The following is a 23,720-nucleotide window of genomic DNA, read 5'->3' as shown; positions in this document are numbered from 1 at the left end:
ACGAAATGCATCATAATTTACTTACTATACGACGAAACTTTAACAGGTACGGTCATGCCTCTGAAAATATAGATACGAACAGGCAGTAAGTTATATGGACAATAAGGTTGTGTATACATATTTATGTGACTTTGTCGTATCGATATTTTCAGACGTTGTACAGGAAAATACAGTCTTGACTTTTACAGACGGATAATGATCTATGTATAAATTGTTATTGTTGGCATCACCCGTTAATTGTGATACAATTTTTGACAAAACACTATTTGCAATATGTTTTCAAACATTTCAATACCTAGACATATTTTATTTTTTATTCACACTGTAAAATTACATTTAACACACATTACATTTAACTAAACACCCGTTACAGGAATATGAAGTATGCCAAAAAATCACAAATAATTCGTGGTATAACCATCTGTGAGGATATTACGGTTTGCTGTTGTTGAATTATATTGATTTTTTGTTCCTGCTCCATACATTTTTTGAAGAAAAAACATAACTCTTTATGCCAAACTGTCTCAAATTCAAAAGTTACTATAACAATGGTGGGCAAAACCTATTCAATAAAATAAAAATAACAACTTTGGTTTCTATGTCAATGAGAGTCGTATTTCAGCCCACAGCGCGCTGATTAGACTTTCTTTATCTTATCAAATCGGATCATACTCAAAACTCATATTACCTATATTACTCATGTACAGTCAGCATCAAAAGTAGCGGATGAAACAACGCGCCAAAAGGATCTGATATTCCGTATAACTTTTCCAAATGTTGATAATTTCCTAAAATTCGCATTCAAAAATATATCTTTTACAGTCTTAGTTGTTCTATATTGAAGATATGACTTTTTGTGAAGCTGTTACAGAATGGTAGATACTTATGAAGCGTTATTTGATCCGCTACTTTTGATGCTGACTGTACTAAGTGAAAATCTGTTTATATAATTGAGCGTAATAGAAAAAAAAACACATTATTTTAGTCGTTATTTTTTATCACGAAGAAATTAATATAATTTGTTTGATCCTGAGCTTCATTGATATATTAATTAATTGATGAATTGTTCATTGGAGAGTATCGATCTCGGCGATGTCTTAATATCCTGAAACAATAAAATAAAGTAGTTAGTAGTACAGTTAGTAAAAAAAAACTACAAAAAAAGATTTTTTACTTTTTTATATTACCCTCCAGGGTCCGCGGTCTTAATACTAGTACAAATTACCTCTAATTTTTAAATAGTTATGAAATAGATCAGAGATGCTTTCTGTTTTCATTCGTTCGATTTTAAAAGAAAACAAAATCAATTCTCTTTAATTTTCTATTTTACCTTGATTTAAGTTTGACTGCCCATTTTTCTTGTACGGTGGGCCGCTGGAGGTTAAATATATTTTTTTATTAGTATAATTCGCAGCATAACTTATATTTTATTCAATTTGAGTATTTTTTTAACTAAGTTATTATTCTAGATATATTTTAGTTTATATCTAAAATAATAACTAGTTAAAAAAACAGATAATTACAGTAATATTAGACTGTAAAGGGAAATTGATTAAGAATGAAAATAATAATAATTTATTAAATAAACAATAATAATTATCTTTATTACGAGACCAAAGTGGCCACAGCTATAAGTCTGCAGTGGATATAAATATCGAAAAAAGCGTGTAAAAGTGCATTATTATGTGTAAATATATTGCGCCAAGTGGATGGTGTAGTATTTAAAATGGTATTCAAAATAATGTAGAGTAAAATGAAAAATAGTAAAAAAAAAAAAAATAGAGATTTTCACAAGCGCTAATTACACTCACATTTCCCGATTTCGGGCCCGAAATTAGTCCCGTTTTCGTTTCACGGAATATTGGCACATCGTTAACAATATTTGAAATGTAAAATAGTTATTTGTACAACAAGAGAGCAATGTTTGATATTTCTTCGAATGCTTATTTTGAGTCCCGTGCAAGCGAAAGATTCTATAATAAATTTTGTAAAAAAAATTGTAAGATACGGTTCGAATTGCGGATACTACTTTTGTCAAAGTTGATAGTTTTATATGTAATATTGATCGTTAAATTTAGAATTATTTATTTTGCGTAACAATCTTTGTATTTCTTTCAGTTCATTGTTTTGATTGTACATTGTTGTAAAATACTTAAAATATGGCGTTTTTATCAAAAGTTAAACATTTTTTTCGTTAAATGTTTATTACTGATGATACTCGTAGGGTGATTTGGAACATTACGGTCTGACTTATTTTGGGGGTCTATTGTAAAATTTGTAAACGTCAATATACCGTTGAATTATGTTTTAACTTTTTTTGCTAGTGATGTGAAAGGGACAGAGATAATAGAATGCAAATATTTCTAACTAGTATGCACCCCGCACGTAGAAATGACATTCGAATATAAAGGTCACCTGAATGTCCGTTTGTCTCACTCAGTGAGCAAAATGTGATTTTGCTCTCTGTTTTAAAGCAGAAAATTACCCTTATTCGAGCTGCTGAGGTGAAGAATACTTTGTCTCTAATTGCCAAAAATGTTCAATGTTTGATATTGTTGCATATGAACCATCTTTTATATTTCAAATATTGTAGACGATGTGCTGATATTTGCTGTAACGGAAAAATATACTGTCTCGGGCCTGAAATTCGGTCTGATGTCAGGCCTGATAAAGTGTGAATGTAATTGGTACTTTTGCGAGATTTGGCGTTGTTTGGTTACAAATTGTAGCCATCGAGTTTGAAAAATTACTATAGAGTTAAAACTTATTCTAATTAATAAGTAAACGTTTGCAAATGTCACATTATTCTACATATTTTTGAATACCGTTTTATGTATATAAGGTGCAGTGTACAAGACAGCGTGTGCGTGGGTTCAAAACCATTTATATTTATAATATTTAACATTTTTTACAGTTTCAATAATATTAAAAAAAAACTATACGATCAATCGATAGCGTGAAGATAAAAACATAAGTCACTTCATATTTATATAAATATTTTTTTATAATATAAAATCATCAAGCTATCTCCTATTTTGACCGTTAAAAAAAGTATTAATAGGAAGATAGTTTTAGGAGGTGTTGCTGATTTCCGGTTAGAGCGCCATCTTAATTAATTCCTTTGTTTTTTGCTCATTAATATTGTTTAAGTGTAATATCTACAGCTTATTATACAGTAAACTAATGTGGTAGTGTACCGTGAATACCTAGATAATTAATCTTAAAACGCGTTTAACCACCGTTTTGGAGTCAATGACTGGCAGTCCACGTGCTTGTAAAGTCCAGCTATCGCTTTACGAGAGCTAATAAAATCACAGTACACTGTCTTGTACTAACCGTACAATTTTAGTCGTATTTTATTACACAAATTGACTAAGTCCCACAGTAAGCTCAATAAGACTTGTGTTGAGGGTACTTAGACAACGATTTATAAAATATATAAATATTTATAAATACATAGAAAACACCCATGACTCAGGAACAAATATCCATGCTCATCACACGAATAAATGCCCTTCCCAGGATTTGAACCCGGAACCATCAGCTTCGTAGGCAGGGTCACTACCCACTAGGCCAAACCGGTCGTCGAACGTATTTAAAGCTCCTGGGCTATAACCGCGGTAATCGAAGTTCGTCAATAGGGTTGTTTCCATCTACAAATCTTAGAGCAGAATTGTATCCCAATAAATTATTTTGGATTATAAGAACATGTTAAACTACTTTTAGGGGACCTGTAATGACCATATTTTTGTAAATATTGAATTTAAAATATCTTTTGGCACACGTCACGTGACCAAACTCGAAACGTCATTGAAGATTCTGATGACGTCACAACTCTCGGATTGACACTGTTGACAGTTAGGCGATAAACAACAAATGACAAATGTCAGTTGACAGTTCGTATCTTCTACTTATGTATGTAGTTATGTGTCAAACCGTAAACTGTGACGTCACACAATTTTCAAAGAGCGTTTTGGGCGCGAAAGCATCTGTAAAAATATATTTTGTTAATTTAACATATTTAAAGCCGTTTTTAGTATAAAAGTTTAATTTTAGAGCAACTTTTAGTTAATGTAGAACGTAATACAAGCGTTTCAAAAAATTGGAAACAACCCTATTGCGGGCATTTTTCTCTGTCACTCTAATTACGTCTTAGTGAGAGTAAAAGAGAAAGATTCCCGCAATTCGCGAATTTCGATTTTCGCGGTAGGCCCCCTGATACCTTGACACCGGCGAAATGGTCCCATTGGATTGAAGTCATAATTTTAAAAGAATGAATGAAGTGCTGCTTTACTACTTTTAGCTTGTGTGTTATATAAGAAGTTTTGTTCATAAATTAACCACAAACAACCAAATAAAGTGAGATAAATTTGCAAACATATAGTTATCTAGGTGCAAAATACTTTCATACGTACCAAAAAGAAAAAACTACCCTACTTCACTGTCAATTTTTTTCTTAGCACCTTCGAAATGATTAAAATCACCATGGACATCGTCGAAACCGTGGATGCCACGTGTGGGTATCGTTTTGTAGTCATTAATGTCGTGTGTGTTAAAATTGTGAAACTCATTGTTTTTGAAATCATGAAACTCATTGTTTTTGAAATCGTGAATCTCATTTGTGATACCGTGATCGATGTTTTTGTATTCGCGAAAGTAGTGTGGTATGTCGTTGGGTGTCCATTCTGGTATATGGTGGGATATCGTACCATGGTGGTCGGGGTGGTGCTCTATATGATTATCTGTGAACAGAAAGATTGGATTTAAAGCCAGACGGGAACAATTTTTCGCTAATCTGATTAAATGGTCTATTCTCATACACACTTTTTGCATTCCTGCACCAAACTAACTGTCGCTGTTTAGCCCAATGGTTGACTGGTAGAGAATGCCTGAAGGCGTTAAGTTCGCATTTTGTGTTCTTTTTTAGGGTTCCGTAGCCAAATGGCAAAAAAAGGAACCCTTATGGATTCGTCATGTCTGTCTGTCTGTCCGTCCGTATGTCACAGCCACTTTTTTCCAAAACTATAAGAATTATACTGTTAAAACTTAGTAAGTCGATGTATTTTGCGAACCGCATTAAGATTTTCACACAAAAATAAATAAAAAAAAACAAATTTGGGGGTTCCCAATACTGAGAACAGAAACTCAAATTTTTTTTTCATCAAACCCATACGTGTGGGGTATGGATACCCCATACGTGTGGGGTATGGATACCCCATACGTGTGGGCTATAGTCTATGGATAGGTCTTCAAAAATGATATTGAGATTTCTAACATATTTTTTTTTAACTGAACAGTTTGCGCGAGTGACACTTCCAAAGTGGTAAAATGTGTCCCCCCCCCCCCCCCCCTGTGACTTCTAAAATAAGAGAATGATAAAACTAAAAATATATATGATGTCCATTACCATGCAAACTTCCACCGAAAAATAGTTTGAACGAAATCTAGTAAGTAGTTTTTGTTTAATACGTCATAAATGGTACGGAACGCTTCATGGGCGAGTCCGACACGCACTTGGCCGCTTTTTTGTTATTTTGTGCAATTAAGTTGAAATAAATAAATAAATTGTCTGATCAAATCAGCTGATGCGGACGGAAACGCCAATTGGGCTCGCCGATTTCGACCACCGATTATGAACGATATTACCGATAAAATGGAGGTGCAGAGACGCAAGATCACCAATTTGTGACACTAGTATTCGCCTTTAGAGTCATTTTTTAAATTTAGAGCGCTCAAATATGACCACAAATCTAAAATTGGAGATTGACGCCATTTTCTTTTCTGCAGATCAAATCGGTTCATTTGATTCTCCCGTCTGGACTGGCCTTTTAGTCTGGCCTGCTCGGTTTAAGAAGGCTGTCCAAATTCAGGAATAAGTAAATGACATTGTATTTTTTAATTAAGTATTTTTGGTGATTAGTTTTATTTTATAGTAGAAACGACTACTTTCTTTATTGTGTATAAAGATTAGCCTTATGTTATAATATAATAATATGGACACCCTTTGTTCTAACAAAATCTTATTTATGTTGAAAAAAATCTTACCTAAGTAACTTTATTCAACTGCCCTTGAAACAGGGGTCTGTATTGGGAAGGAAATCGTCAAGCCTTTTATCTAAAGCTTAATTTCGTGGGTCTATGTTACCTTCAGTTCAGACTCTCACTTATGAGCAGAATGAGCTGTCAATACAACTTTTGAAATATATAAATCAAATTTTCTTAGCAAGACGTGAAAATATTGTTTAATATTTAAATCTGAATTCATCGCATTTATTCGTGATGAACTGTAACATACAAAAGTATCGCAGAACGAAAAAAAATAGAATAAATAAATAGTTTACCACAAAATGGTCCCGCCTCAGACATAGCCTCAGTATAAATTTTTAGATAAATAGGTGATAAGTAAAAGTATGTAACTTGTTGGTGTTTGACGATCATTTTGTGATATTCTTATTATTAAGTTTGATATCTCTATAATAATTCAATTGTTTTTTAGAACAATAATAACTGCATCAATAAACGATATTTGTAAAATTTGACGATTTAAAAGTGCTTGTTGGACGTGATAGGAAAGCCTATGTACAATATTAGCTGGATTTTTTTTTTATACCACGACGGTGGCAAACAAGCATACGGCCCGCCTGATGGTAAGCAGTCACCGTAGCCTATGGCTATGGATTTAAATCCTCATACTCTTTCACCGGTAACTAGATTAGTCAAGCGGTAGATATTCGCAATAATCTTAGAGGCGTAGACGCGTCACTTGACTAGACCCCCGGGAACCTAGCCAAGATGACAACCGTTGATAGAAAACGCTAATCGAAACTTAAATGTATGGAAATAGTCACATGATTTTTCATAGCATCTGTTCGTTTAGAGTTTGCCGATGTACCGTCAAAGTATTAAATATCGATACGAACAAAGTGCCAAAAATATGTAGACATATTTTTGTCACGTTCGATACTTAACACATTGACTGTACGATTGTCATGTACGATAGAGTCAAACCAAGCTTTTTGCAAACGTTGCAGCGATTTCGATAGCATAGATTTTGAACGCGTTAAATAAACGTCATAATTTTATTGATTATTTTATTGTAATAAAATATATGCGAGTGGCTTTTATAGCATAGATTTTATACATTCAATGCATTTTTAAACAATTAATTCATAACATAATTATTATTATGTAATGTAAGACATAAGTAGCCCATTTATTATTTAGGTATATAATATAGTTAATTTTTTTAGTTAAGATTCAATTCATTATTTGTACATAATGTAAATAATTGTGAATATTTTTCATGCTATAGATTATGGCTGATTAAGCAATGTACATGAGAATATTGTTATAACACCTGTAAACCAACCCTTTTTAATGCAAAAAAAACTGATTTATTGAAGTTTGACGTTTAAAATAACACTTGCACAGTCTATGCTATCAACATCGCTGCCAACTTAACTTGATCACTTGAACTTAACTTGATTGGTTGTCTGGAAGAGATCGCTTACAGCGATACGACCGCCTGTTGCTACCTTTCTTTACATTGTAAATCTGTTTTTTTTTTTAATTTGTCTTCTTTGTGGTGCAATAAAGAATATTTACTTACTTACTTACTTGATCTGACTACCTCGATGACACAGGTAAATCGCAAATGCAGTAATCACATTTGAAAACTCATGCAATATATCTTGTTCTCCTTTACTAAGGTCTTTATTTAAACGATTTTTTTCATGCAGGTACTGCATTTGCAATATGCATGGGTTATGGACGACCAGTTTGGCCTAGTGGGTAGTGACCCCGCCTACGAAGCCGATGGTCCCGGGTTCAAATCCTGGTAAGGGCATTTATTCGTGTGATGAGCATGGATATTTGTTCCTGAGTCATGGGTGTTTTCTATGTATTTAAATATTTATAAATATTTATATATTATATATATCGTTGTCTAAGTACCCTCAACACAAGCCTTATTGAGCTTACTGTGGGACTTAGTCAATTTTTGTAATAATGTCCTATAATATTTATTTATTTATGGGCACAACTGGCCATAAGTCTCATTACAACCAGATAAGATTTGCATTGGTCTGTTATGTGTTGTTTGCAGCGGTTCCTAACCTGGGGGTAATTACCCCAGTAGGGGTAAAACTGGTATTTTACGGGGGTAATAAGCTCAATTCAATATAACAAAAATTATACCTGTAAGAAAGAATATTGATAATGATTGGGAGGGGTAAAATCGGGTTCCCTAGTTAGTCATAGGGGTGGCAGAACTGACAATGTTAAGAACCACTGTGTTAGTACATACGTAAGGTACGTAACGTACCATGGTGCTCGTATTGAGGGACCCAAGAGGGGGTCCAGTCGTGATGGCCATGCTTGCTGTGCTTCAGATGAGTGAAGAATGCCGCCAACTGCAATAAAACACAACGGAGGTAAGATAAGGTAAAGTTTATTACGATCAAACGGTGTACAACTCATACATCTTTTATTTAACTATATAGGATTCACGGTCCAAGGTGGTTTACTATTACGATTAATTATAAACTAAAAAAACTATGGCTCTCGGACGAAAAACCTACTGACAGGTAGGGAGATGTGTGCGGTCCTAATATTTATTTATCTTTATTCATATGTGTCTATAAAGATTTATTTATATGTAGTTAATAGTATGTAATAATATATGATTACTTTAGCTATAGTTTTTAATTACTCTTTTAGGAATAGGTTAACTGGAAGAGATCCCTCTTAGGGATAAGTTGACCTTTGTTCTACCCAATTGTTTCTATCTGATGTAATCAATTTTTTTTTTTTCGTACAATAAAGTGTTTACTTACTTACTTAAGATTTCAACATGGCAATTCTCATTTGTATTACAAGTGAATTAGAGCTAGAGCAGGATAAGTCTGCAGCGATTTTGATAGCCCAGCCTGTGCAAGTGTTATGTTAAACGTCAAACTTCTATGAAATTACGACGTATAAATAACACTTGCTCAGTCTGTGCTGTCAAAATCGTTGCAGAGTTATCTTGGTCTAACTACCTATTGACACACACGTGACAAGTGGAAGGATAAGAGGCCTCCCGCCTTTGCCCAGCAGTGGGAAATATGGGCTCATAATAATAATATAATGCAGAAGGAGGTGATCTTGGACACGGCGCGGATAGTCCGCCGGTTCCTCTCTCTGCGGCCCTGACCACCGGCAGCTTGGGCCCTGCCCTGCTGCTGGCGGCACCCTAGGTTAGGTTTTTTATAATGTGTTTATATGTATTTTGTATTATTTTTGTATGATTTGTTGTATTTTACTTTTTATATTCATATTATAAAATGCCTAATCTAAGACACAATATAAATAAAGAGATAATATAATATAAGATTTAAAAATAAATAAAATAAATAAAAATAAAAATAAATAAATATAGGACATTAAGTAGTACACAAATTGACTAAGTCCCACAGTAAGCTCAATAAGGCTTGTGTTGAGGGTACTTAGACAACGATATATATAATATATAAATATTTATAAATACTTAAATACATAGAAAACACCCATGACTCAGGAACAAATATCCATGCTCATCACACGAATAAATGCCCTTACTAGGATATGAACCCAGGACCATCGGCTTCGTAGGCAGGGTCACTACCTACTAGGCCAAACTGGTCGTCAAAAGATTTAAAACGAATAAAGGATAATAATAATAATAATACGATTAACTACCTATTTAGTTAACTTTGTTTGATTAAAAAGCCCTTTTTAAATAGGTCAAAAAGCCTGTCTAAATTTCAAACACAATATAAGCGATCTAAAATGACTACATGTCAAGATAACGCCTAATGGTTTGATAAGTAGTTGGATCGCACCTCATGCCACTATTTTGTCTAAACTAGTTTTGCTTTTAATATTTGAAATCGTCCGTATTCACTGCTGTTTCACTTTTATTAGTAGGACAGAACAAGCATAGGCAATTATAAATTAAATTGTGATTGAAATCTAAAGTAATTAAATGTTTGATGGCGTTTACGGTACGGTTTACGTTGTATTTGTACCCAATACGCCTATCTTTACTAGGAACATATATCAAATAGGGTTGTTTCCGTCTACAAATCTTAGGGCAGAATTGTATCCCAATAAATTCTTTTGGATTATAAGAACATGTTAAAGTACTTTTAGGGGACCTGTAATGACCATATTTTTGTAAATATTGAATTTAAAATATCTTTTGGCACACGTCACGTGATCAAACTCGAAACGTCATTGAAGATTCTGATGACGTCACAACTCTCGGATTGACACTGTTGACAGTTACGCGATAAACAACAAATGACAAATGTCAGTTGACAGTTCGTATCTTCTACGTGTGTGTGTAGTTATGTGTCAAACCGTAAACTGTGACGTCACTCAATTTTCAAAGAGCGTTTTGGGCGCGAAAGCATCTGTCAAAATATATTTTGTTAATTTAACATATTTCAAGCCGTTTTTAGTATAAAAGTTGAATTTTAGGGCACCTTTTAGTTAATATAGAACGTAATACAAGCGTTTCAAAAAATTGGAAACAACCCTATTAATAAGGCAGGCAATGATTTTTACTTAGTTTTTAGTGCAGTCTTATTTAAATTTAAAAAGCGGTGGTGGCCGAGTGGATATGACGTCCGACTTTCAATCCGGAGGTCGCGGGTTCAAATCCTGGCTCGTACCAATGAGTTTTTCGGAACTTATGTACGAAATATCATTTGATATTTACCACTAGCTTTTCGGTGAAGGAAAACATCGTGAGGAAACCTGCATACATCTGAGAAGAAATTCAAAGGTGTATGTGAAGTCCCCAATCCGCATTGGGCTAGCGTGGGGACTATAGCCCGAGCCCTCTCGCACATGAGAGGAGGCCTGTGCCCAGCAGTGGGACGTATATAGGCTGAATTATTATTATTATTATTATAGTCTTATTTAGATCTTCTTCTGCTGCCATGCCCTAGCGGGCGTCGGCGGCCACCTTTGCAAAGTCTTTTCTATGCTTGGCCAGTCTTGTTAGCGTGGCCGCGTCCTTGATGTTTGTATTTAGATCTAATTTATTTTATTTATTTAAATTGACGACCGGTTTGGCCTAGTGGGTAGTGACCCTGCCTACGAAGTTGATGGTCCCGGGTTCAAATCCTGGTAAGGGCATTTATTCGTGTGATGAGCATGGATATTTGTTCCTGAGTCATGGATGTTTTCTATGTATTTAAGTATTTATAAATATTTATATATTATATATATTGTTGTCTAAGTACCCTGAACACAAGCCTTATTGAGCTTACTGTGGGACTTAGTCAATTTGTGTAATAATGTCCTATTTATTTATTTATTTTATTTGAACTTGGGAAACAAACAGGCAAAATATATATATTTAGATAATACACACCCAAAACAGTTTCCACTTATGACTAATATTAATTTTTTAATAATATTAATTTGACGAAAATTATAGTGGCATAACGAACAAAAAAAAAAAACAAAACCTTAATATCGCATCAATAATTATCTTTTCATCACACTTATTCTACTGAGCTATATTGCCTATATTATGCCCGTGGGCGTAATATTTTTTTTTTAGTTTCACTATGCCCATGGGCATAATGGTTTTTTATATCATCTACTCAATTTCTACGCAAGAAATTATAGATTACACAATTTTCAATTGTGGCTGAATGCCGGCTGGAGCTGTGCCTTCGATGCCTAACTTGTCAACAAGGACAAATATTATGGTGGATGAATGTTTGAAATCTCACTTTATTTAAGAATTATTTAGCTTAAAATTTAGTATTTTCCTTACAAATGTAATGAAATACATTTTGTGTGACATGGGCGGTACATAAATTACAATCTCGTGTTAATTCTTGTTTAATTATAATTAACTATTACAATGTACTATAATTTATGATGATTGATGATGTTTGTAACTGACTGAGATTTGAAAGTATTTACAGTTAAGTCTAATTAATTGTCTTGAATAAATTAATATATTCGATCGAACAATTTATGTAAAAAGATCAGATACTCCTTCCTAGTTTGACTAAAAATAATTTCAAAAATCAATTTCACGGTGTAAATCTGTGAAAATAGCAGTTACAAGCATAAGAATAGTATATTTACGGAAGGTGGAGATAAGGAACGAAATCTCCATATACCAAAAAGTGTCATCAAAAAACTTTAAATAGGTGGCGCTACAATACCTAGAGTACTTGAACAAAAAAATCAAATCATAGACAGCGCAAGTCACTCCGTCAATAACGCCTAGGTTCTTAGCTACACTAGCGCTACTCTGGAGAGATTTGGAACTATTATTTATAGCTGAAGGCTGGACACTTTTGCAACAGCTCTACCATGAGAGATGCCACTCCTCTTAATTCCACACTCCATAAGTATATTGCGCTTAATTGAAATTCACATTATCTTGAGGATGCCGGAGGTAGCAAAAAAGAGGATGTATGGAGTAAATGCGTTCACAAATAATAGACATCAGAGGGCCTACCGCGGGCACCGAAGTTCGCAAAATGCGGGCATCTGTCTCTGTCAATCTAATTATGCTTTTATTACAGATTATTAAAAAAATACAATTACAATAATTCAAATTATACAAATAAACTACAATCAACTAAACTAAAACTACTATAAAACTAAAAATCTAAATCTAAAATGGGCCCCCGTGGCATGGTGCCGAGGATGCTGGCAGCATTTCCTCGCTGGATCGCTATGCTTATTAGTTGAGCGAGGTAGCTGCCATCATTAAAGGTAATCATTTAGTTCAAAGCTTTTTTGCAATATACGTACCATTGTAATACAATATAATTACCATAACGACATTCGATCAATCAATCGAGTTCGTTGCTCCTACTCAGCAAGCAATTATCCAATATCGCCTGCCATTTGTTGTGAAGCCTTACATCTTGTACATCTGAAGCAATCTGAAGTCTCCAAATTGCCAAAATATTCAAAAACTTCCATAAGGCTCATTTAGACGGTGCGAGAACTTGCATACGAGTTTCTTTCCATTGCGGTGTTTGATCAGTCGGCTGAATTCGATGTAACCAATAGTCCTCAATGTAACTAAAATCGCATACGAGTTCGCGCGCTGTCTAATGGCTCATTTACACGGTGCGAGAACTCGCATGCGAGTTTCATTACATTGCGGTATTTGATCGGTCGCTGAATTAGTTGTAACCTCAATAGTCCGCAATGTAACTAAAATCGCATGCGAGTTCGCGTGCCGTCTAAATCGGCCCTTAGTCTGCAAGCAAATTCCGTCAGTAGAAAAAAGCGGCAAATTTAAACAATGTAAGCGCGCCCCATAGAAAATTTGAATTTGGCACTTATTTCTACTGACTAAGTCGTTTAACCGGCTATATTTGGGACGAAACGTTAAAGTACCTCACTAGTTATGTATCTGGCTAGTTTCACAAAATGTAGATCACCTTGAAGAAAAAGTAGAAACCAAAAACGGATATGTGGACTTTCATTTTCTCGCTCAATTAAAATAAAAAATAGGCTCGCATTACACCGTCGACCGCAGTACAGCATAACAACAAAAAAAATTGAGCCATCAAAATACCAGTTATCTGTATAAGTAGCATGGTTTTTGACTAATTAGTACGTTAATAATCCTAATAGGTTTTTGGATATATAGTACGAGTATATAGTTTCGTATTTTGGGTATATAGTTTCGATTATTGGGTCAACTTTTATAAAAATTTTGTGGTTTAGTTTCGATAGAATGTTGTAGATAGATAGAGTTCTCTATTCTGAGCCCCTAGTGTAAATTTATTCGATGGCGTAACGTGACGTACGCGTTTGCGTTAAGTCTCATTTTGTATGGGATTTTGAGGTTCCAAAACCTTCCGCTTGGCGCGCTGTTTCTAAATCCCATACTAAATGAGACTAAACGCAAACGCGTACGTCACGTTTCGCTATAGAATAAATGTACACTAGGGGTACAGATCACTATTAGCGCAATTTTCCGATCATAAAAAGTCTTCTCTGAGTTATGAAAACGTATAACGTAATCTCGTAACTCCACGGAATATGACATAATTATCCGGGACAAGTTTTAAGATATGTATGTATGTCTGTATGTATGTATGTATATGTATATGTATGTATGTATGTATGTATGTATATATGTATGTATGTATGTATGTATGTCACTTTATTGCACATAAAGGTTAACATAAAACGGACAAAACAAAACAGAAAACACAAAGGCGAACTTATCCCTAAAAGGGATCGCTTCCAGCTAACCTTTATATATTGTATTTAGGTATTGAAACGATAGAGCCGGCAGATGACCGAACGAGATGCTCTTATGGAACTTTCAGTAGGAGTAACAGAGAAAGCGCTATAATTGTTTGTCCTTGTGACAGCTTCATTTATTTATTCCCCTGTTGTATATTTTTTATTCTACGAAATATCATTTGATATTTACCACTAGCTTTTCGGTGAAGGAATACATCGTGAGGAAACATACATCTGCTAAGAAATTCAAAAGTGTGTGTGAACTCCCTTATCCGCATTGGGTTAGCGTGGGGACTATAGTCCAAGCCCTCTCGCGCACGAGAGGAGGCCTAAGGGCCTACCGCGAAAACCGAAATTCGCAAATTGCGGGGATCTTTCTCTTTTACTCTCACTTACACGTAATTAGAGTGACAGAGAAAAATGCCCGCAATTGACGAACTTCGATTTTTGCGGTTATAGCCCTGTGCCCAGCAGTGGGACGTATATAGCCTGAATTATTATTTATATATCATCTTACCTTAGCAGAACTGACGGCAATCTTGAACACCAGCAGCATGAGCCCCACCGCCAATGACTTGGCGGTCAGTACGGTTGTTAGCAACATCCAGGTGCTGGTAGCCCCGATGTGGAAGATCAGTGGCATCATCGCCATGCCCATCTTCTTCACGCCACGGCCTTTGGACGCTGGAACAAATACGAGTAATTAATAGAATTCGTTTTTTATCACTTTGTCGTCCGTCTGTCTACCTGTCTGTCAGGACCCTTTATCTCGGGAAAGCGTGAAGGTATCGAGTTGAAATGAAAACCATATACTCAGGTTAACATTCCTTTAAAGCTGTGGAAAAAAAAACTTCTAAGGTAACATACTTACCTAAAAAAAAGATAGGCCGTTTATGCCGCAAAACCTACTTGACGATTTGCATATTTTTAAATGCAACGTAGACTTTTTTTGTCGAATTTCATGTATGATTAGAGTCAGACCAAGCTAAGTTGGCAGCGACTTTGATAGCCCAGACGGTGTAAGTGTTAAGTAAACGTCATAATTTCATAGAAGTTTCAACCGTCTGAGCATCTACAGCATCTGGGCTATCAACATCGCTGTCAACATAACTTGGTCTGACTCTACCACGGTTTAAATCCCAGAATCCATGGTAAAAAAAAAGCAAAATGGTGCTCTATGCGGTGCGAGTCTGTGACACTGACATTTGAATTCAGTGTTGCCAGGAGTACAATAATTATCGTACATATACGATAATTTGGGCTCCGGTACGATGTATGTACCAAAGAGCATTATCGTACTCAAGAGTACGATAATTTCAGCCCTTGGACGATGCCACCCAAAAAGTCTAGTATTTGAAGCAAAATATGACACTTTCCCTCAGAAATAGGCTAAAATTAGTACCTTTTGGGTATTTGGTGTAAGTCAAAATTGTCGAAATTTTCTGTAAACCGTTTGGATCTGTCATAAAAATACATAAACATATAACTATTTTTTGTACGATTTAAACGAAAATTGTGTTTTTTTGTACCATTTGGCGTTGAAACTCTAGGTCTAGGTCCATGGGGTTCTAGCCCGCACAAGTTTTTTGGAGAAATCGCGAAACGTCTGGTTGACGTAACTGGTTACCGAAGAGCTGGCGGCTTCCTCGCACAACGTATCAGTATTGCGATACAACGAGGAAATGCCGCCAGCATCCTTGGTACAATGCCTCAAGGGCCTATTGTAGATATAAGCTAGTTATAGTAATCATCTGTATATATCCATTATGTATCCTCAAAAAGAGGTACTGACGGTACTGTCTTTTTGATAGAGGTACAATCATTTTTTCAACGGTACGATATATTTGACACTCAAATCAAATACGATAATTCTCTTTCGCGCACCTGGCAACACTGACGTTGACAATGTAGATAGAAGTATTTAGAATCAGTGATATATCAGTAGAAAATAGTGTAAAACAAACATTGTAGAAAATGGTGTAAAACGTGTCAATGAAAGACGATTTTCCTAAGGATTCTCTTGGTAAGAATGGTAAGCTTTCTAATATTTGTATCTTTATCGAAAAAAATGCATTTTGGTACCATTTCGTTCATAATCCAGTCACTGATGTGTAATTGTGTTCTTATCAAATGAAGTTGAATCTATTTGAGCTTAATATCCCGTTGAGTGTTGTCTGCATTTTGTCAAAATTATATTCTGTGTATTATACTACATTACCACTAATTTCTAATTAAAACGTTCGAGTCCTAATAGTCCTATAATTGTCGTATTTGTATGTAAAATCAGTGAAAAATTAAAATATTATTATTATTATGTAATTATAAGCGAGTAGCTATTTACCACTCATGTCACACAATGTCCAGTATTATATAGTTCGTTTGTAAAGTCTTATCACATCACTAAGTAACATCAGGCCAACTTATTGTTTAAAAGCCACTTGTCGAATCTGTTTTTAAACACATTGACCCAGAGAGCAGTCACAACACTAGCCGAAGTTCCAAGCCGCCACGACACGGTTGGGCCAATAATAATGTGCAGCTTTAGTATTAGTGGGAGTGCGTTCAATTCTTAGGCTGTGACCTCAGGTCTCATGGCTGATAATTCTCTTATTGATTATATTGTGAATATCATGCAGGTTGCAACAGTGGGTCTTCTCTCGCTCTCCTGGCAGTTTAGGTAGCTTCAGTACCTTTACCCTTTCTTCATAAATATAAAACACAAACTACTTTAACATGTTTATAAAGTCCATCAAAGCTATCTCTGCACGAACTTTATTTTGACCGTGTCATTATAAATGTCAAATTTTCATAGAAATTGGTCAATAGGCACATGTAACCACAAGTTTATTATTGTGCAGCCTGTGGGTTAACTATACTCAGAGGGCAATAAACGCCTTGCGCGTTCAGTATAATAACATACTAAGGAAGCTGTTTTTTTTGTATTAAATAAAGCCATTATCTTTACAGGTTAACACTAATACGATACCTCCTTAAATTAAATAATCCTTTTATGCTTGACATTTTAATTTATTTTTGACTCTGTATAAACTTATATTTATACATTTTTCTATCAATTTTTAATTTTCATTTTTGAGTTTTTAATTTATTAATGAAATGAGTTTTTAAATTAATCAAGTAAATTTTTATGTCTAGTTTTGAATCTTTTTAATTTTGTCACATTTTTCTATAATTTTCAATTTAATTTAATTTTAATTCTTTTTATACATGTTATATGTATATGGATCAATGTTGTCTGCAATAAATGATTTTATTTATTTATTATTATAGACTTTAGATTCTTCTTCCTCCTTGTTTTGTCATGACTGAGGGTTGTGACCACATGAGATTGTTATTCTGTGTCACGACCCTCAGTCATGAGGAAACTACTAGGAAGAAGAAGAATAATAGGCGCCTGTGTAGATCCTTGGCAGGCCTTCTTCATAATGTCCACCCAGTGGGTCGGTGTAAGTCCACTATCCCGTCCTCCATCTACCATGCCAACCATAATGCGCTTTTTGAATTTGTTCAGCTCCTGTCTGGCTACGTGTCCAAAGTAAAGACTTTAGATCTCTCTCTCTCTCTCTTTAGCCCTTCTCTACCCTTCAGGTGTAGGCCTCCTTCATTTTATGCCACTCGTCACGGTTCTGTGCGACCTGGAGACACTTCTTCCCCGCAGTCCTTTTGATGTCGTCGTCCCAACGCATCTGGGTGCTACTTTGAGGACGTTCCTCCCCCCATGGTCGCCACTCGAGTAGTTGTTTACTCAACGAATCGGTCTTTCGTGCTATATGACTAGCTCATTCTTACTTCTTCTTCTTTTCGTGTCGAGGTTCCTTTTTTTTATACGATGGAATCCCAATAGGCAGCGGTATTGACAGCCCTGGCTGTCGCGTCCCTCAGATCCAGCTCCGAGCAGTGATGCGGGCATACGGGGCACGCCAGTAGATGTGCCATGGTTTGCGTTGCTGTGTCGCAGTTACATTGAGTCGAGGGGCTATGCTATCGAGCAGTCCCCATTTGGCTATATTTTGCTTACAGCGACCAACTTGGGACCTGAGCCTGTTTAAGGACTTCCAAATTGGCCAATGTTCTTTATGGCCAGGCGGTAGTTCCAGTTCCCACTTCAATCTGGCAACGCGTTTAAAACATTGATAGATGTTTGTCATTTTCAAAAACCCACCATTCGAGTGCATTGGAGTGGTAATGGGTACAGAAAAATTTAGATTTTATACTCTGATATTTTATTTTTTTGTAATTAATGTGTCATTTTATTCTGAGTGTGGTTTCAGCACCAAGTCTGGCGATAGTGAGGCAGGAACCGTCAAGAGTGCTTGTCTCCCGCACAGACCAGATAAAGTTAAGGTTGTATTCAAATTATAGTTATAGAACGTGTCATTCACGACGACGTGTGCCTTAACTCGTAATGTCAAGTTATTAAAGGTTAGATTTAACTAATCTTTTTTTTTAATAATACCACGACGGTGGCAAGCAAGCATACGGCCCGCCTGACGGTAAGCAGTCACCGTAGCCTATGGACACCTGCAACTCCAATCTGCGCGTCATCGTGGATGATATGAGCTATAACTTAAATTATTTGGCATATTTTGCAGTATTAATCAATTTCTTGCTGGTATTATATTTTGTACCCTCACCCAAGCGACAATAATATCACAATTTGTTAGATTAACTATTGTACAAAGTAATAATATCGTTGATTAGAGCCAGAAAATTAGGATTTAGAGAATGACCCAGGAGACCGTATTACCATGGCAACGATTAATAAGAAAAAGTTGAGATATTAGGCCCGAGCCTACTGGGCCTTATAGCAAGTCCGCCACTGGATTAGGTGATACATATATGATACATATTTATAGTTTAGTGACAGGATTCCTTAACGATAAAGATAGTTTATTATTCAAGTAGGCATATTACAATGAGCTTATGAACGTCAAATAAAGCTACACCGGCTCTAACCCTACACCTCTGACCCGAGAAGATTTAAATCCCCCCTTAATTGGAGGAGGGTATCCCTATATGGACCGGCAAGAAACTCGGCGGGACACATCTTTTCAAAACATTACATCTTATAATTAACATGCATTAAATAAGAAAAAAAAATACAATTTAGATTACTATATATTATGTGCAACAATAATATATATACCTAATTAAATGTTTAAATATATTTCTAATTAAGTTTGTTGCGTTGGACGAAGTTTGTTGCGGATTCTGTTTAGTACCTATGCTTTTGACGAAAAGCCTACGCGGTGGATTTAGAGGATGTTTGTGGTTTTAATATCGTTTTATTTAATAAAGGAATAAATAAATAATTCAATTTTATATAATGTAGTGTACCGATCAAGATGAAGGACTGCTATGTGCGGCTTGAACGTATTGATGTCACATTCACCGGCAACAAGGGTACTGAGGACCGCAGCCTAAGACAAGATGATGATGAAACAGCAGCAGGTGAGAGATGTTTGTAAACAAAGACCAACGAAACGCGTAAAAAATATAAACATGACTGTTACCAGAGGCTAGTAAATATAAACATGACTGTTACCAGAGGCTAGTTTTCTATAAAGAAAAGTAGCTACTGTATGTAATTGCATGATTTCTATAGTACTTAATTTAAATTGTATTCTATTTTCTTATTTAATGCATGTTAATTATAAGATGTAATGTTTTGAAAAAAATTGTCCCGCCGAGTTTCTTGCCGGTCCGTATTGGGATAGCCCCCTCCAATTGAGGGGGGATTCAAATCTTCTCGGGTCAGAGGTGTAGGGTTAGAGCCGGTTTAGCTTTATTTGACGTTCATAAGCGCATTGTAATATGCCTACTTGAATAATAGATAAATGATAGATAGATAAATCATTTATTTGGCAGCTGCAAAAACACACAATATATAGTTTAAATCATCATAAAGAACACAAATTATTACAGGAACAAAATAAAAATAGCACAAAAGAAAATTGAGACAACAAAATAGGCATAATTAATAAACAATAAAATAAAATAAAAGTACCTACCTACATACTGTGTGCGTTGCAGCAGGACAAAAGGGTCACGGCTCAGTGATACTCTTCACTCTTTCGAGTAAAGCACTGGTTTTCTGCCGGAACCCAGGTCACAGCAGATGTATAAAATGAGGGTATGTGTGTGTTACATGTTTATAATATATAAGTCGTATGTGATAATAAATAAGTCAGCAAGGGTGTGAACAGTGTGTACAGTGTGTCTGCCTGCCATCTCCACCATGTTAGATTCTGAAATCTGCGACCAAAAAGCCGTATGGAATACCAGCGGTTTGTTTATCGAGGAGGATCTTTTTAAAACTATGTTTAAATGATTTTTTGGACTTCAGCTCTCTCAAAGGCGGGGGTATATCATTCCAGCATTTGGTCGCAAGATAACGGAAACAACCGGTAAAGGCAATTGTCCTATGAGGATGTACTTCTAAAAGGCAACGTCGAGTAGATCTTGTGCCGTGTCGAGTGTGAAAAGAAGAAATATTAATTTTCGGCGGAAAAGAAGAAATAATAAACTATCTTTATATTTATCTTATTTTATCTTTATCGTATCTTATCTTTAGTAAATATCTATATTCAAGAACAACCTCCATACATTCCTCGCTTGCCTTTTTATTATAAGCTTGTATTTAACTTGCCCTGTTAGTACGTATGTATTTATGTTTGTGTGTGTATCTTGGAAGCTAAATTTGACTCACTTCTAGGTATACGATTGAGCTGAAATTTTGCTTACATATGTACAGTCAAGTGTAAAAATATGGGTGTACACATCTTACTCAAAAATATGTCCCATAGTAATAAGAGCGTAGTACCATATTTATGAGACGATTCTTTCGATATTTTTTTTTGCACTTGACTGTAAGTCGGGTGACAATGCAATATTATATCGAGCTATATATCGCTAGGTATCTTAAAATACCTTGCTATAAGATATCGTTAGATACCAAGATATATATCATAGCTTCCCGTTGGGACTCTATCAAACTATACGTAAAATAAACCGTAAGGCATTTGCTATAAGATATGTTTTGGCATATTATCTCTCCGTTTGTGACGGGCTTTAATGTATGTGACTTAAAGTCGTGTATACATATTAATAGCTTGACTGTAGGTAAAGCCTGGCCAGTAATATATGATCACGCGCCATATTGCGGAATTGCATTGGAGCTAAAATTTTCATACTAAACTGAACTGTCACTCTATACATGACAACAGCGCCTTGACAATGATCATATATTTCTGGTCGGGCTTTACAAGGAAGCTGAACAGGCGTATAGAGGGTATCATCATCTGGGCCGCCATTGTGTCCAGTTTATTTGTTTGGTTCGGAAGTTTGTTTAGTTTTGACAGTTGACAAACCAGCACAAAAGTATGGAAACAATGTTGTTTTATTAATATCTCATGTTTTTATTATTATTATTGTATATTGGTAACCAGAAACTTGCATTAGGCAAACCAAAAATATTGAAAACACACTTGCTTGGAAAAGCTTGATTCCATACTTTTGATCTGGGGTGTTTATTCAGTGAAAGTCATCGATAGTGGCGATTGATTTATTTTCATTTATTCGAATTTAACGTTTCAAACACCGTAAAATATCTAAGTAAAAAATATCATAGTTGTCTCGTTTTATATGTAACTAAAACATTGTTTTGTTTCAGTTTCATTGCATGGGTCAAACAGCAGCGAAAACACCGCGAACGAGCGCCATGGAAGCACTAAGACCACACCTAGCAACAAGGGGAAATACTCGTGTGTGATATGCAAAAAAGTTTTTCATAAAAAATGTAACTTAAAACATCATGAATTTGTACACACAGGGGAAAAACCCTACTCGTGCCTCATTTGTGAGAAATCATTTTCACGTTCAACTAATTTAAAGTTACATGAATACACGCACACTGGTGAAAAATGCTACTCCTGCGAAATATGTCAGAAGAAGTTTATACGAGCAAGTGCTTTGAAAGATCATAGTGTAGTCCATTCGAACGTGAAGGCTTACAATTGTGAATTTTGTCAGAAAACGTTTAGAACCTCAGCCGTTTTGAAGATACATAAACGTATACATTTGGGGATTAAACCTTACTCGTGCACATTGTGTGAAAATACATTTACGCAATTGGCACATTTAAAAGCACATACACTTGTACATCTGAATAAGAAACCTCACACGTGTCTTATATGTAAAAAAGGGTTTACCCTACGAGTGCATTTGAAAAAACATGAACTAATACACACGGGAGAAAAACCTTACACTTGCGACATATGTCAGAAAGCCTTCGCATGTCTAACAAATTTAAAAAGACATAAAGGTGTCCACTTAGACGATAAAAATAGACCTTACACATGCGCTATATGTAAGAAAAAGTTTAAGAAATCTAGGTATTTACAGAAACACGAGCGTGTTCATACCGGGGAAAACCCTATGCTTGTAAAATATGTAAAAAAGACTTCAAGACATCGAATAATTTGAAATTACATAAACAAACCCACACAGGAGGGAAACTGTATACCTGCGAAGTATGTCAGATGGTTTTTACTTGGTATAGTAGCTTTAAGAAACATTCAATCATGAAATATTGTTGTAATAAAAGCAAACACTAAGAAAATTATTTTATTTGTAAATATAATTATATATAGTATGGTCATAACACTCATAACAAAAACACTTAATATAATGCGTTCTAACTTCATATAATGCGTTCTACTAAGGCAGTCTTCACATTGGATGTGGATCCACATGTCGTTCCGTGTGAGCGGGACATCGCTATACATATGCCGCATAGCGCTGTCTCTTTCACGCACCGAAGGAGCTTATTCAATGTTGCGATTTATTAAAAGTATGGGTTGGCAAAAATATTCATCTTAGCCAAACCTAACTTCGTTGGCGCCCAAAGTCGCCCAAGCAAAATAATAAGTAAAAAGATTATATAATGTGTTTGTCCACTTATAGTGGAGCCGCTAACCACGTATGGTAAGATGAATTTTATCGAAATATCACCCCCATACCTATGTTTTTTCTCAACCATTTTAAAAATGCACCCTTTCAAAGTTTTAGGGTGCCAAACACTACTGCACTTGGTTAATGTACTATTATCTGTACATTTACCTATCGCATATTTAAAAAAAAAATAATCATTCGATAGCTTATGAATTAGGGGATAAATTTGAAGCATAAATGTAACGGAGAATTTTCCACAATCACTCAGGAATTAATAACAAAGATAAAAATTGTCTTCAACAATTTAATTTTTTTATACAGTTTATCTTTTTTTTTACAACGAGGTCGTTGACCTGTACTCTTTTATTATTAAGTGAATTGTGCGTCATTCATTTTGATCTATTTGAGTTATAACGAATAATTTTAGTTTACCTAAAAATATAAATGAATCTGGTAACTTATTAAATATCCTTGGTGCCATC

The 23,720-nt window shown here is 35.2% G+C and overlaps 2 protein-coding genes across 6 annotated transcripts; one reads left to right on the top strand and one right to left on the bottom strand.

Moving 5' to 3' along the window:
- Positions 1–976: 976 nt before the first annotated feature.
- LOC133532308 (histidine-rich glycoprotein-like) lies at positions 977–15,346 on the bottom strand. Of its 2 annotated transcripts, none has more exons than XM_061870919.1 (4): positions 14,786–15,346; positions 8,324–8,411; positions 4,710–4,742; positions 977–1,105 (listed from the first exon to the last, which is right to left on the bottom strand). In XM_061870919.1, exons 1-4 carry the CDS (start codon positions 14,924–14,926, stop codon positions 1,098–1,100), a joined length of 270 nt encoding a protein of 89 aa, XP_061726903.1. In that variant the 5' UTR covers positions 14,927–15,346; the 3' UTR covers positions 977–1,097. The 2 variants fall into 2 exon arrangements, with proteins under 2 accessions (XP_061726903.1, XP_061726902.1); XM_061870918.1 differs by having other exon boundaries at positions 4,416–4,742; positions 14,786–15,341.
- Positions 15,347–16,157: 811 nt separating this feature from the next.
- Positions 16,158–22,906, top strand: LOC133532046 (gastrula zinc finger protein XlCGF42.1-like). 4 transcript variants are annotated; one of them, XM_061870533.1, is made up of 4 exons: positions 16,169–16,300; positions 18,558–18,630; positions 19,619–19,737; positions 21,959–22,906. In XM_061870533.1, the coding sequence occupies exons 1-4, from the start codon at positions 16,261–16,263 to the stop codon at positions 22,768–22,770; spliced, it is 1,044 nt and encodes a 347-aa protein (XP_061726517.1). In that variant the 5' UTR covers positions 16,169–16,260; the 3' UTR covers positions 22,771–22,906. The 4 variants fall into 4 exon arrangements, with proteins under 4 accessions (XP_061726519.1, XP_061726517.1, XP_061726518.1 ...); XM_061870534.1 differs by having other exon boundaries at positions 16,172–16,291; XM_061870535.1 differs by lacking the exon at positions 18,558–18,630 and having other exon boundaries at positions 16,158–16,300.
- The last annotated feature ends 814 nt before the right edge of the window (positions 22,907–23,720 follow it).

This window comes from Cydia pomonella, chromosome 26, assembly GCF_033807575.1.
Source record: "Cydia pomonella isolate Wapato2018A chromosome 26, ilCydPomo1, whole genome shotgun sequence".
In the NCBI taxonomy this organism is placed as follows: Eukaryota; Metazoa; Arthropoda; class Insecta; order Lepidoptera; family Tortricidae; genus Cydia; species Cydia pomonella.
The sequence above is the reverse complement of the archived record's forward strand: the minus strand, read 5'-3'. Positions and strand labels throughout refer to the sequence as shown.

What these genes read in the sequence shown, in the direction of transcription:
- LOC133532308 (XM_061870918.1), bottom strand. Translation starts at nt 14,926, where the DNA reads ATGGGCATGGCGATGATGCCACTGATCTTCCACATCGGGGCTACCAGC. An exon ending in TTGCCGTCAGTTCTGCTAAG is followed by an intron (nt 8,412 to 14,785) that starts GTAAGATGATAT and finishes GTTTTATTGCAG; the next exon opens with TTGGCGGCATTCTTCACTCA. An exon ending in CCCTCAATACGAGCACCATG is followed by an intron (nt 4,743 to 8,323) that starts GTACGTTACGTA and finishes TTCTGTTCACAG; the next exon opens with ATAATCATATAGAGCACCAC.
- LOC133532046 (XM_061870533.1), top strand. Translation starts at nt 16,261, where the DNA reads ATGAAAGACGATTTTCCTAAGGATTCTCTTGGTAAGAATG. An exon ending in GGATTCTCTTGGTAAGAATG is followed by an intron (nt 16,301 to 18,557) that starts GTAAGCTTTCTA and finishes GTGTGGTTTCAG; the next exon opens with CACCAAGTCTGGCGATAGTG. An exon ending in TGATGATGAAACAGCAGCAG is followed by an intron (nt 19,738 to 21,958) that starts GTGAGAGATGTT and finishes GTTTTGTTTCAG; the next exon opens with TTTCATTGCATGGGTCAAAC.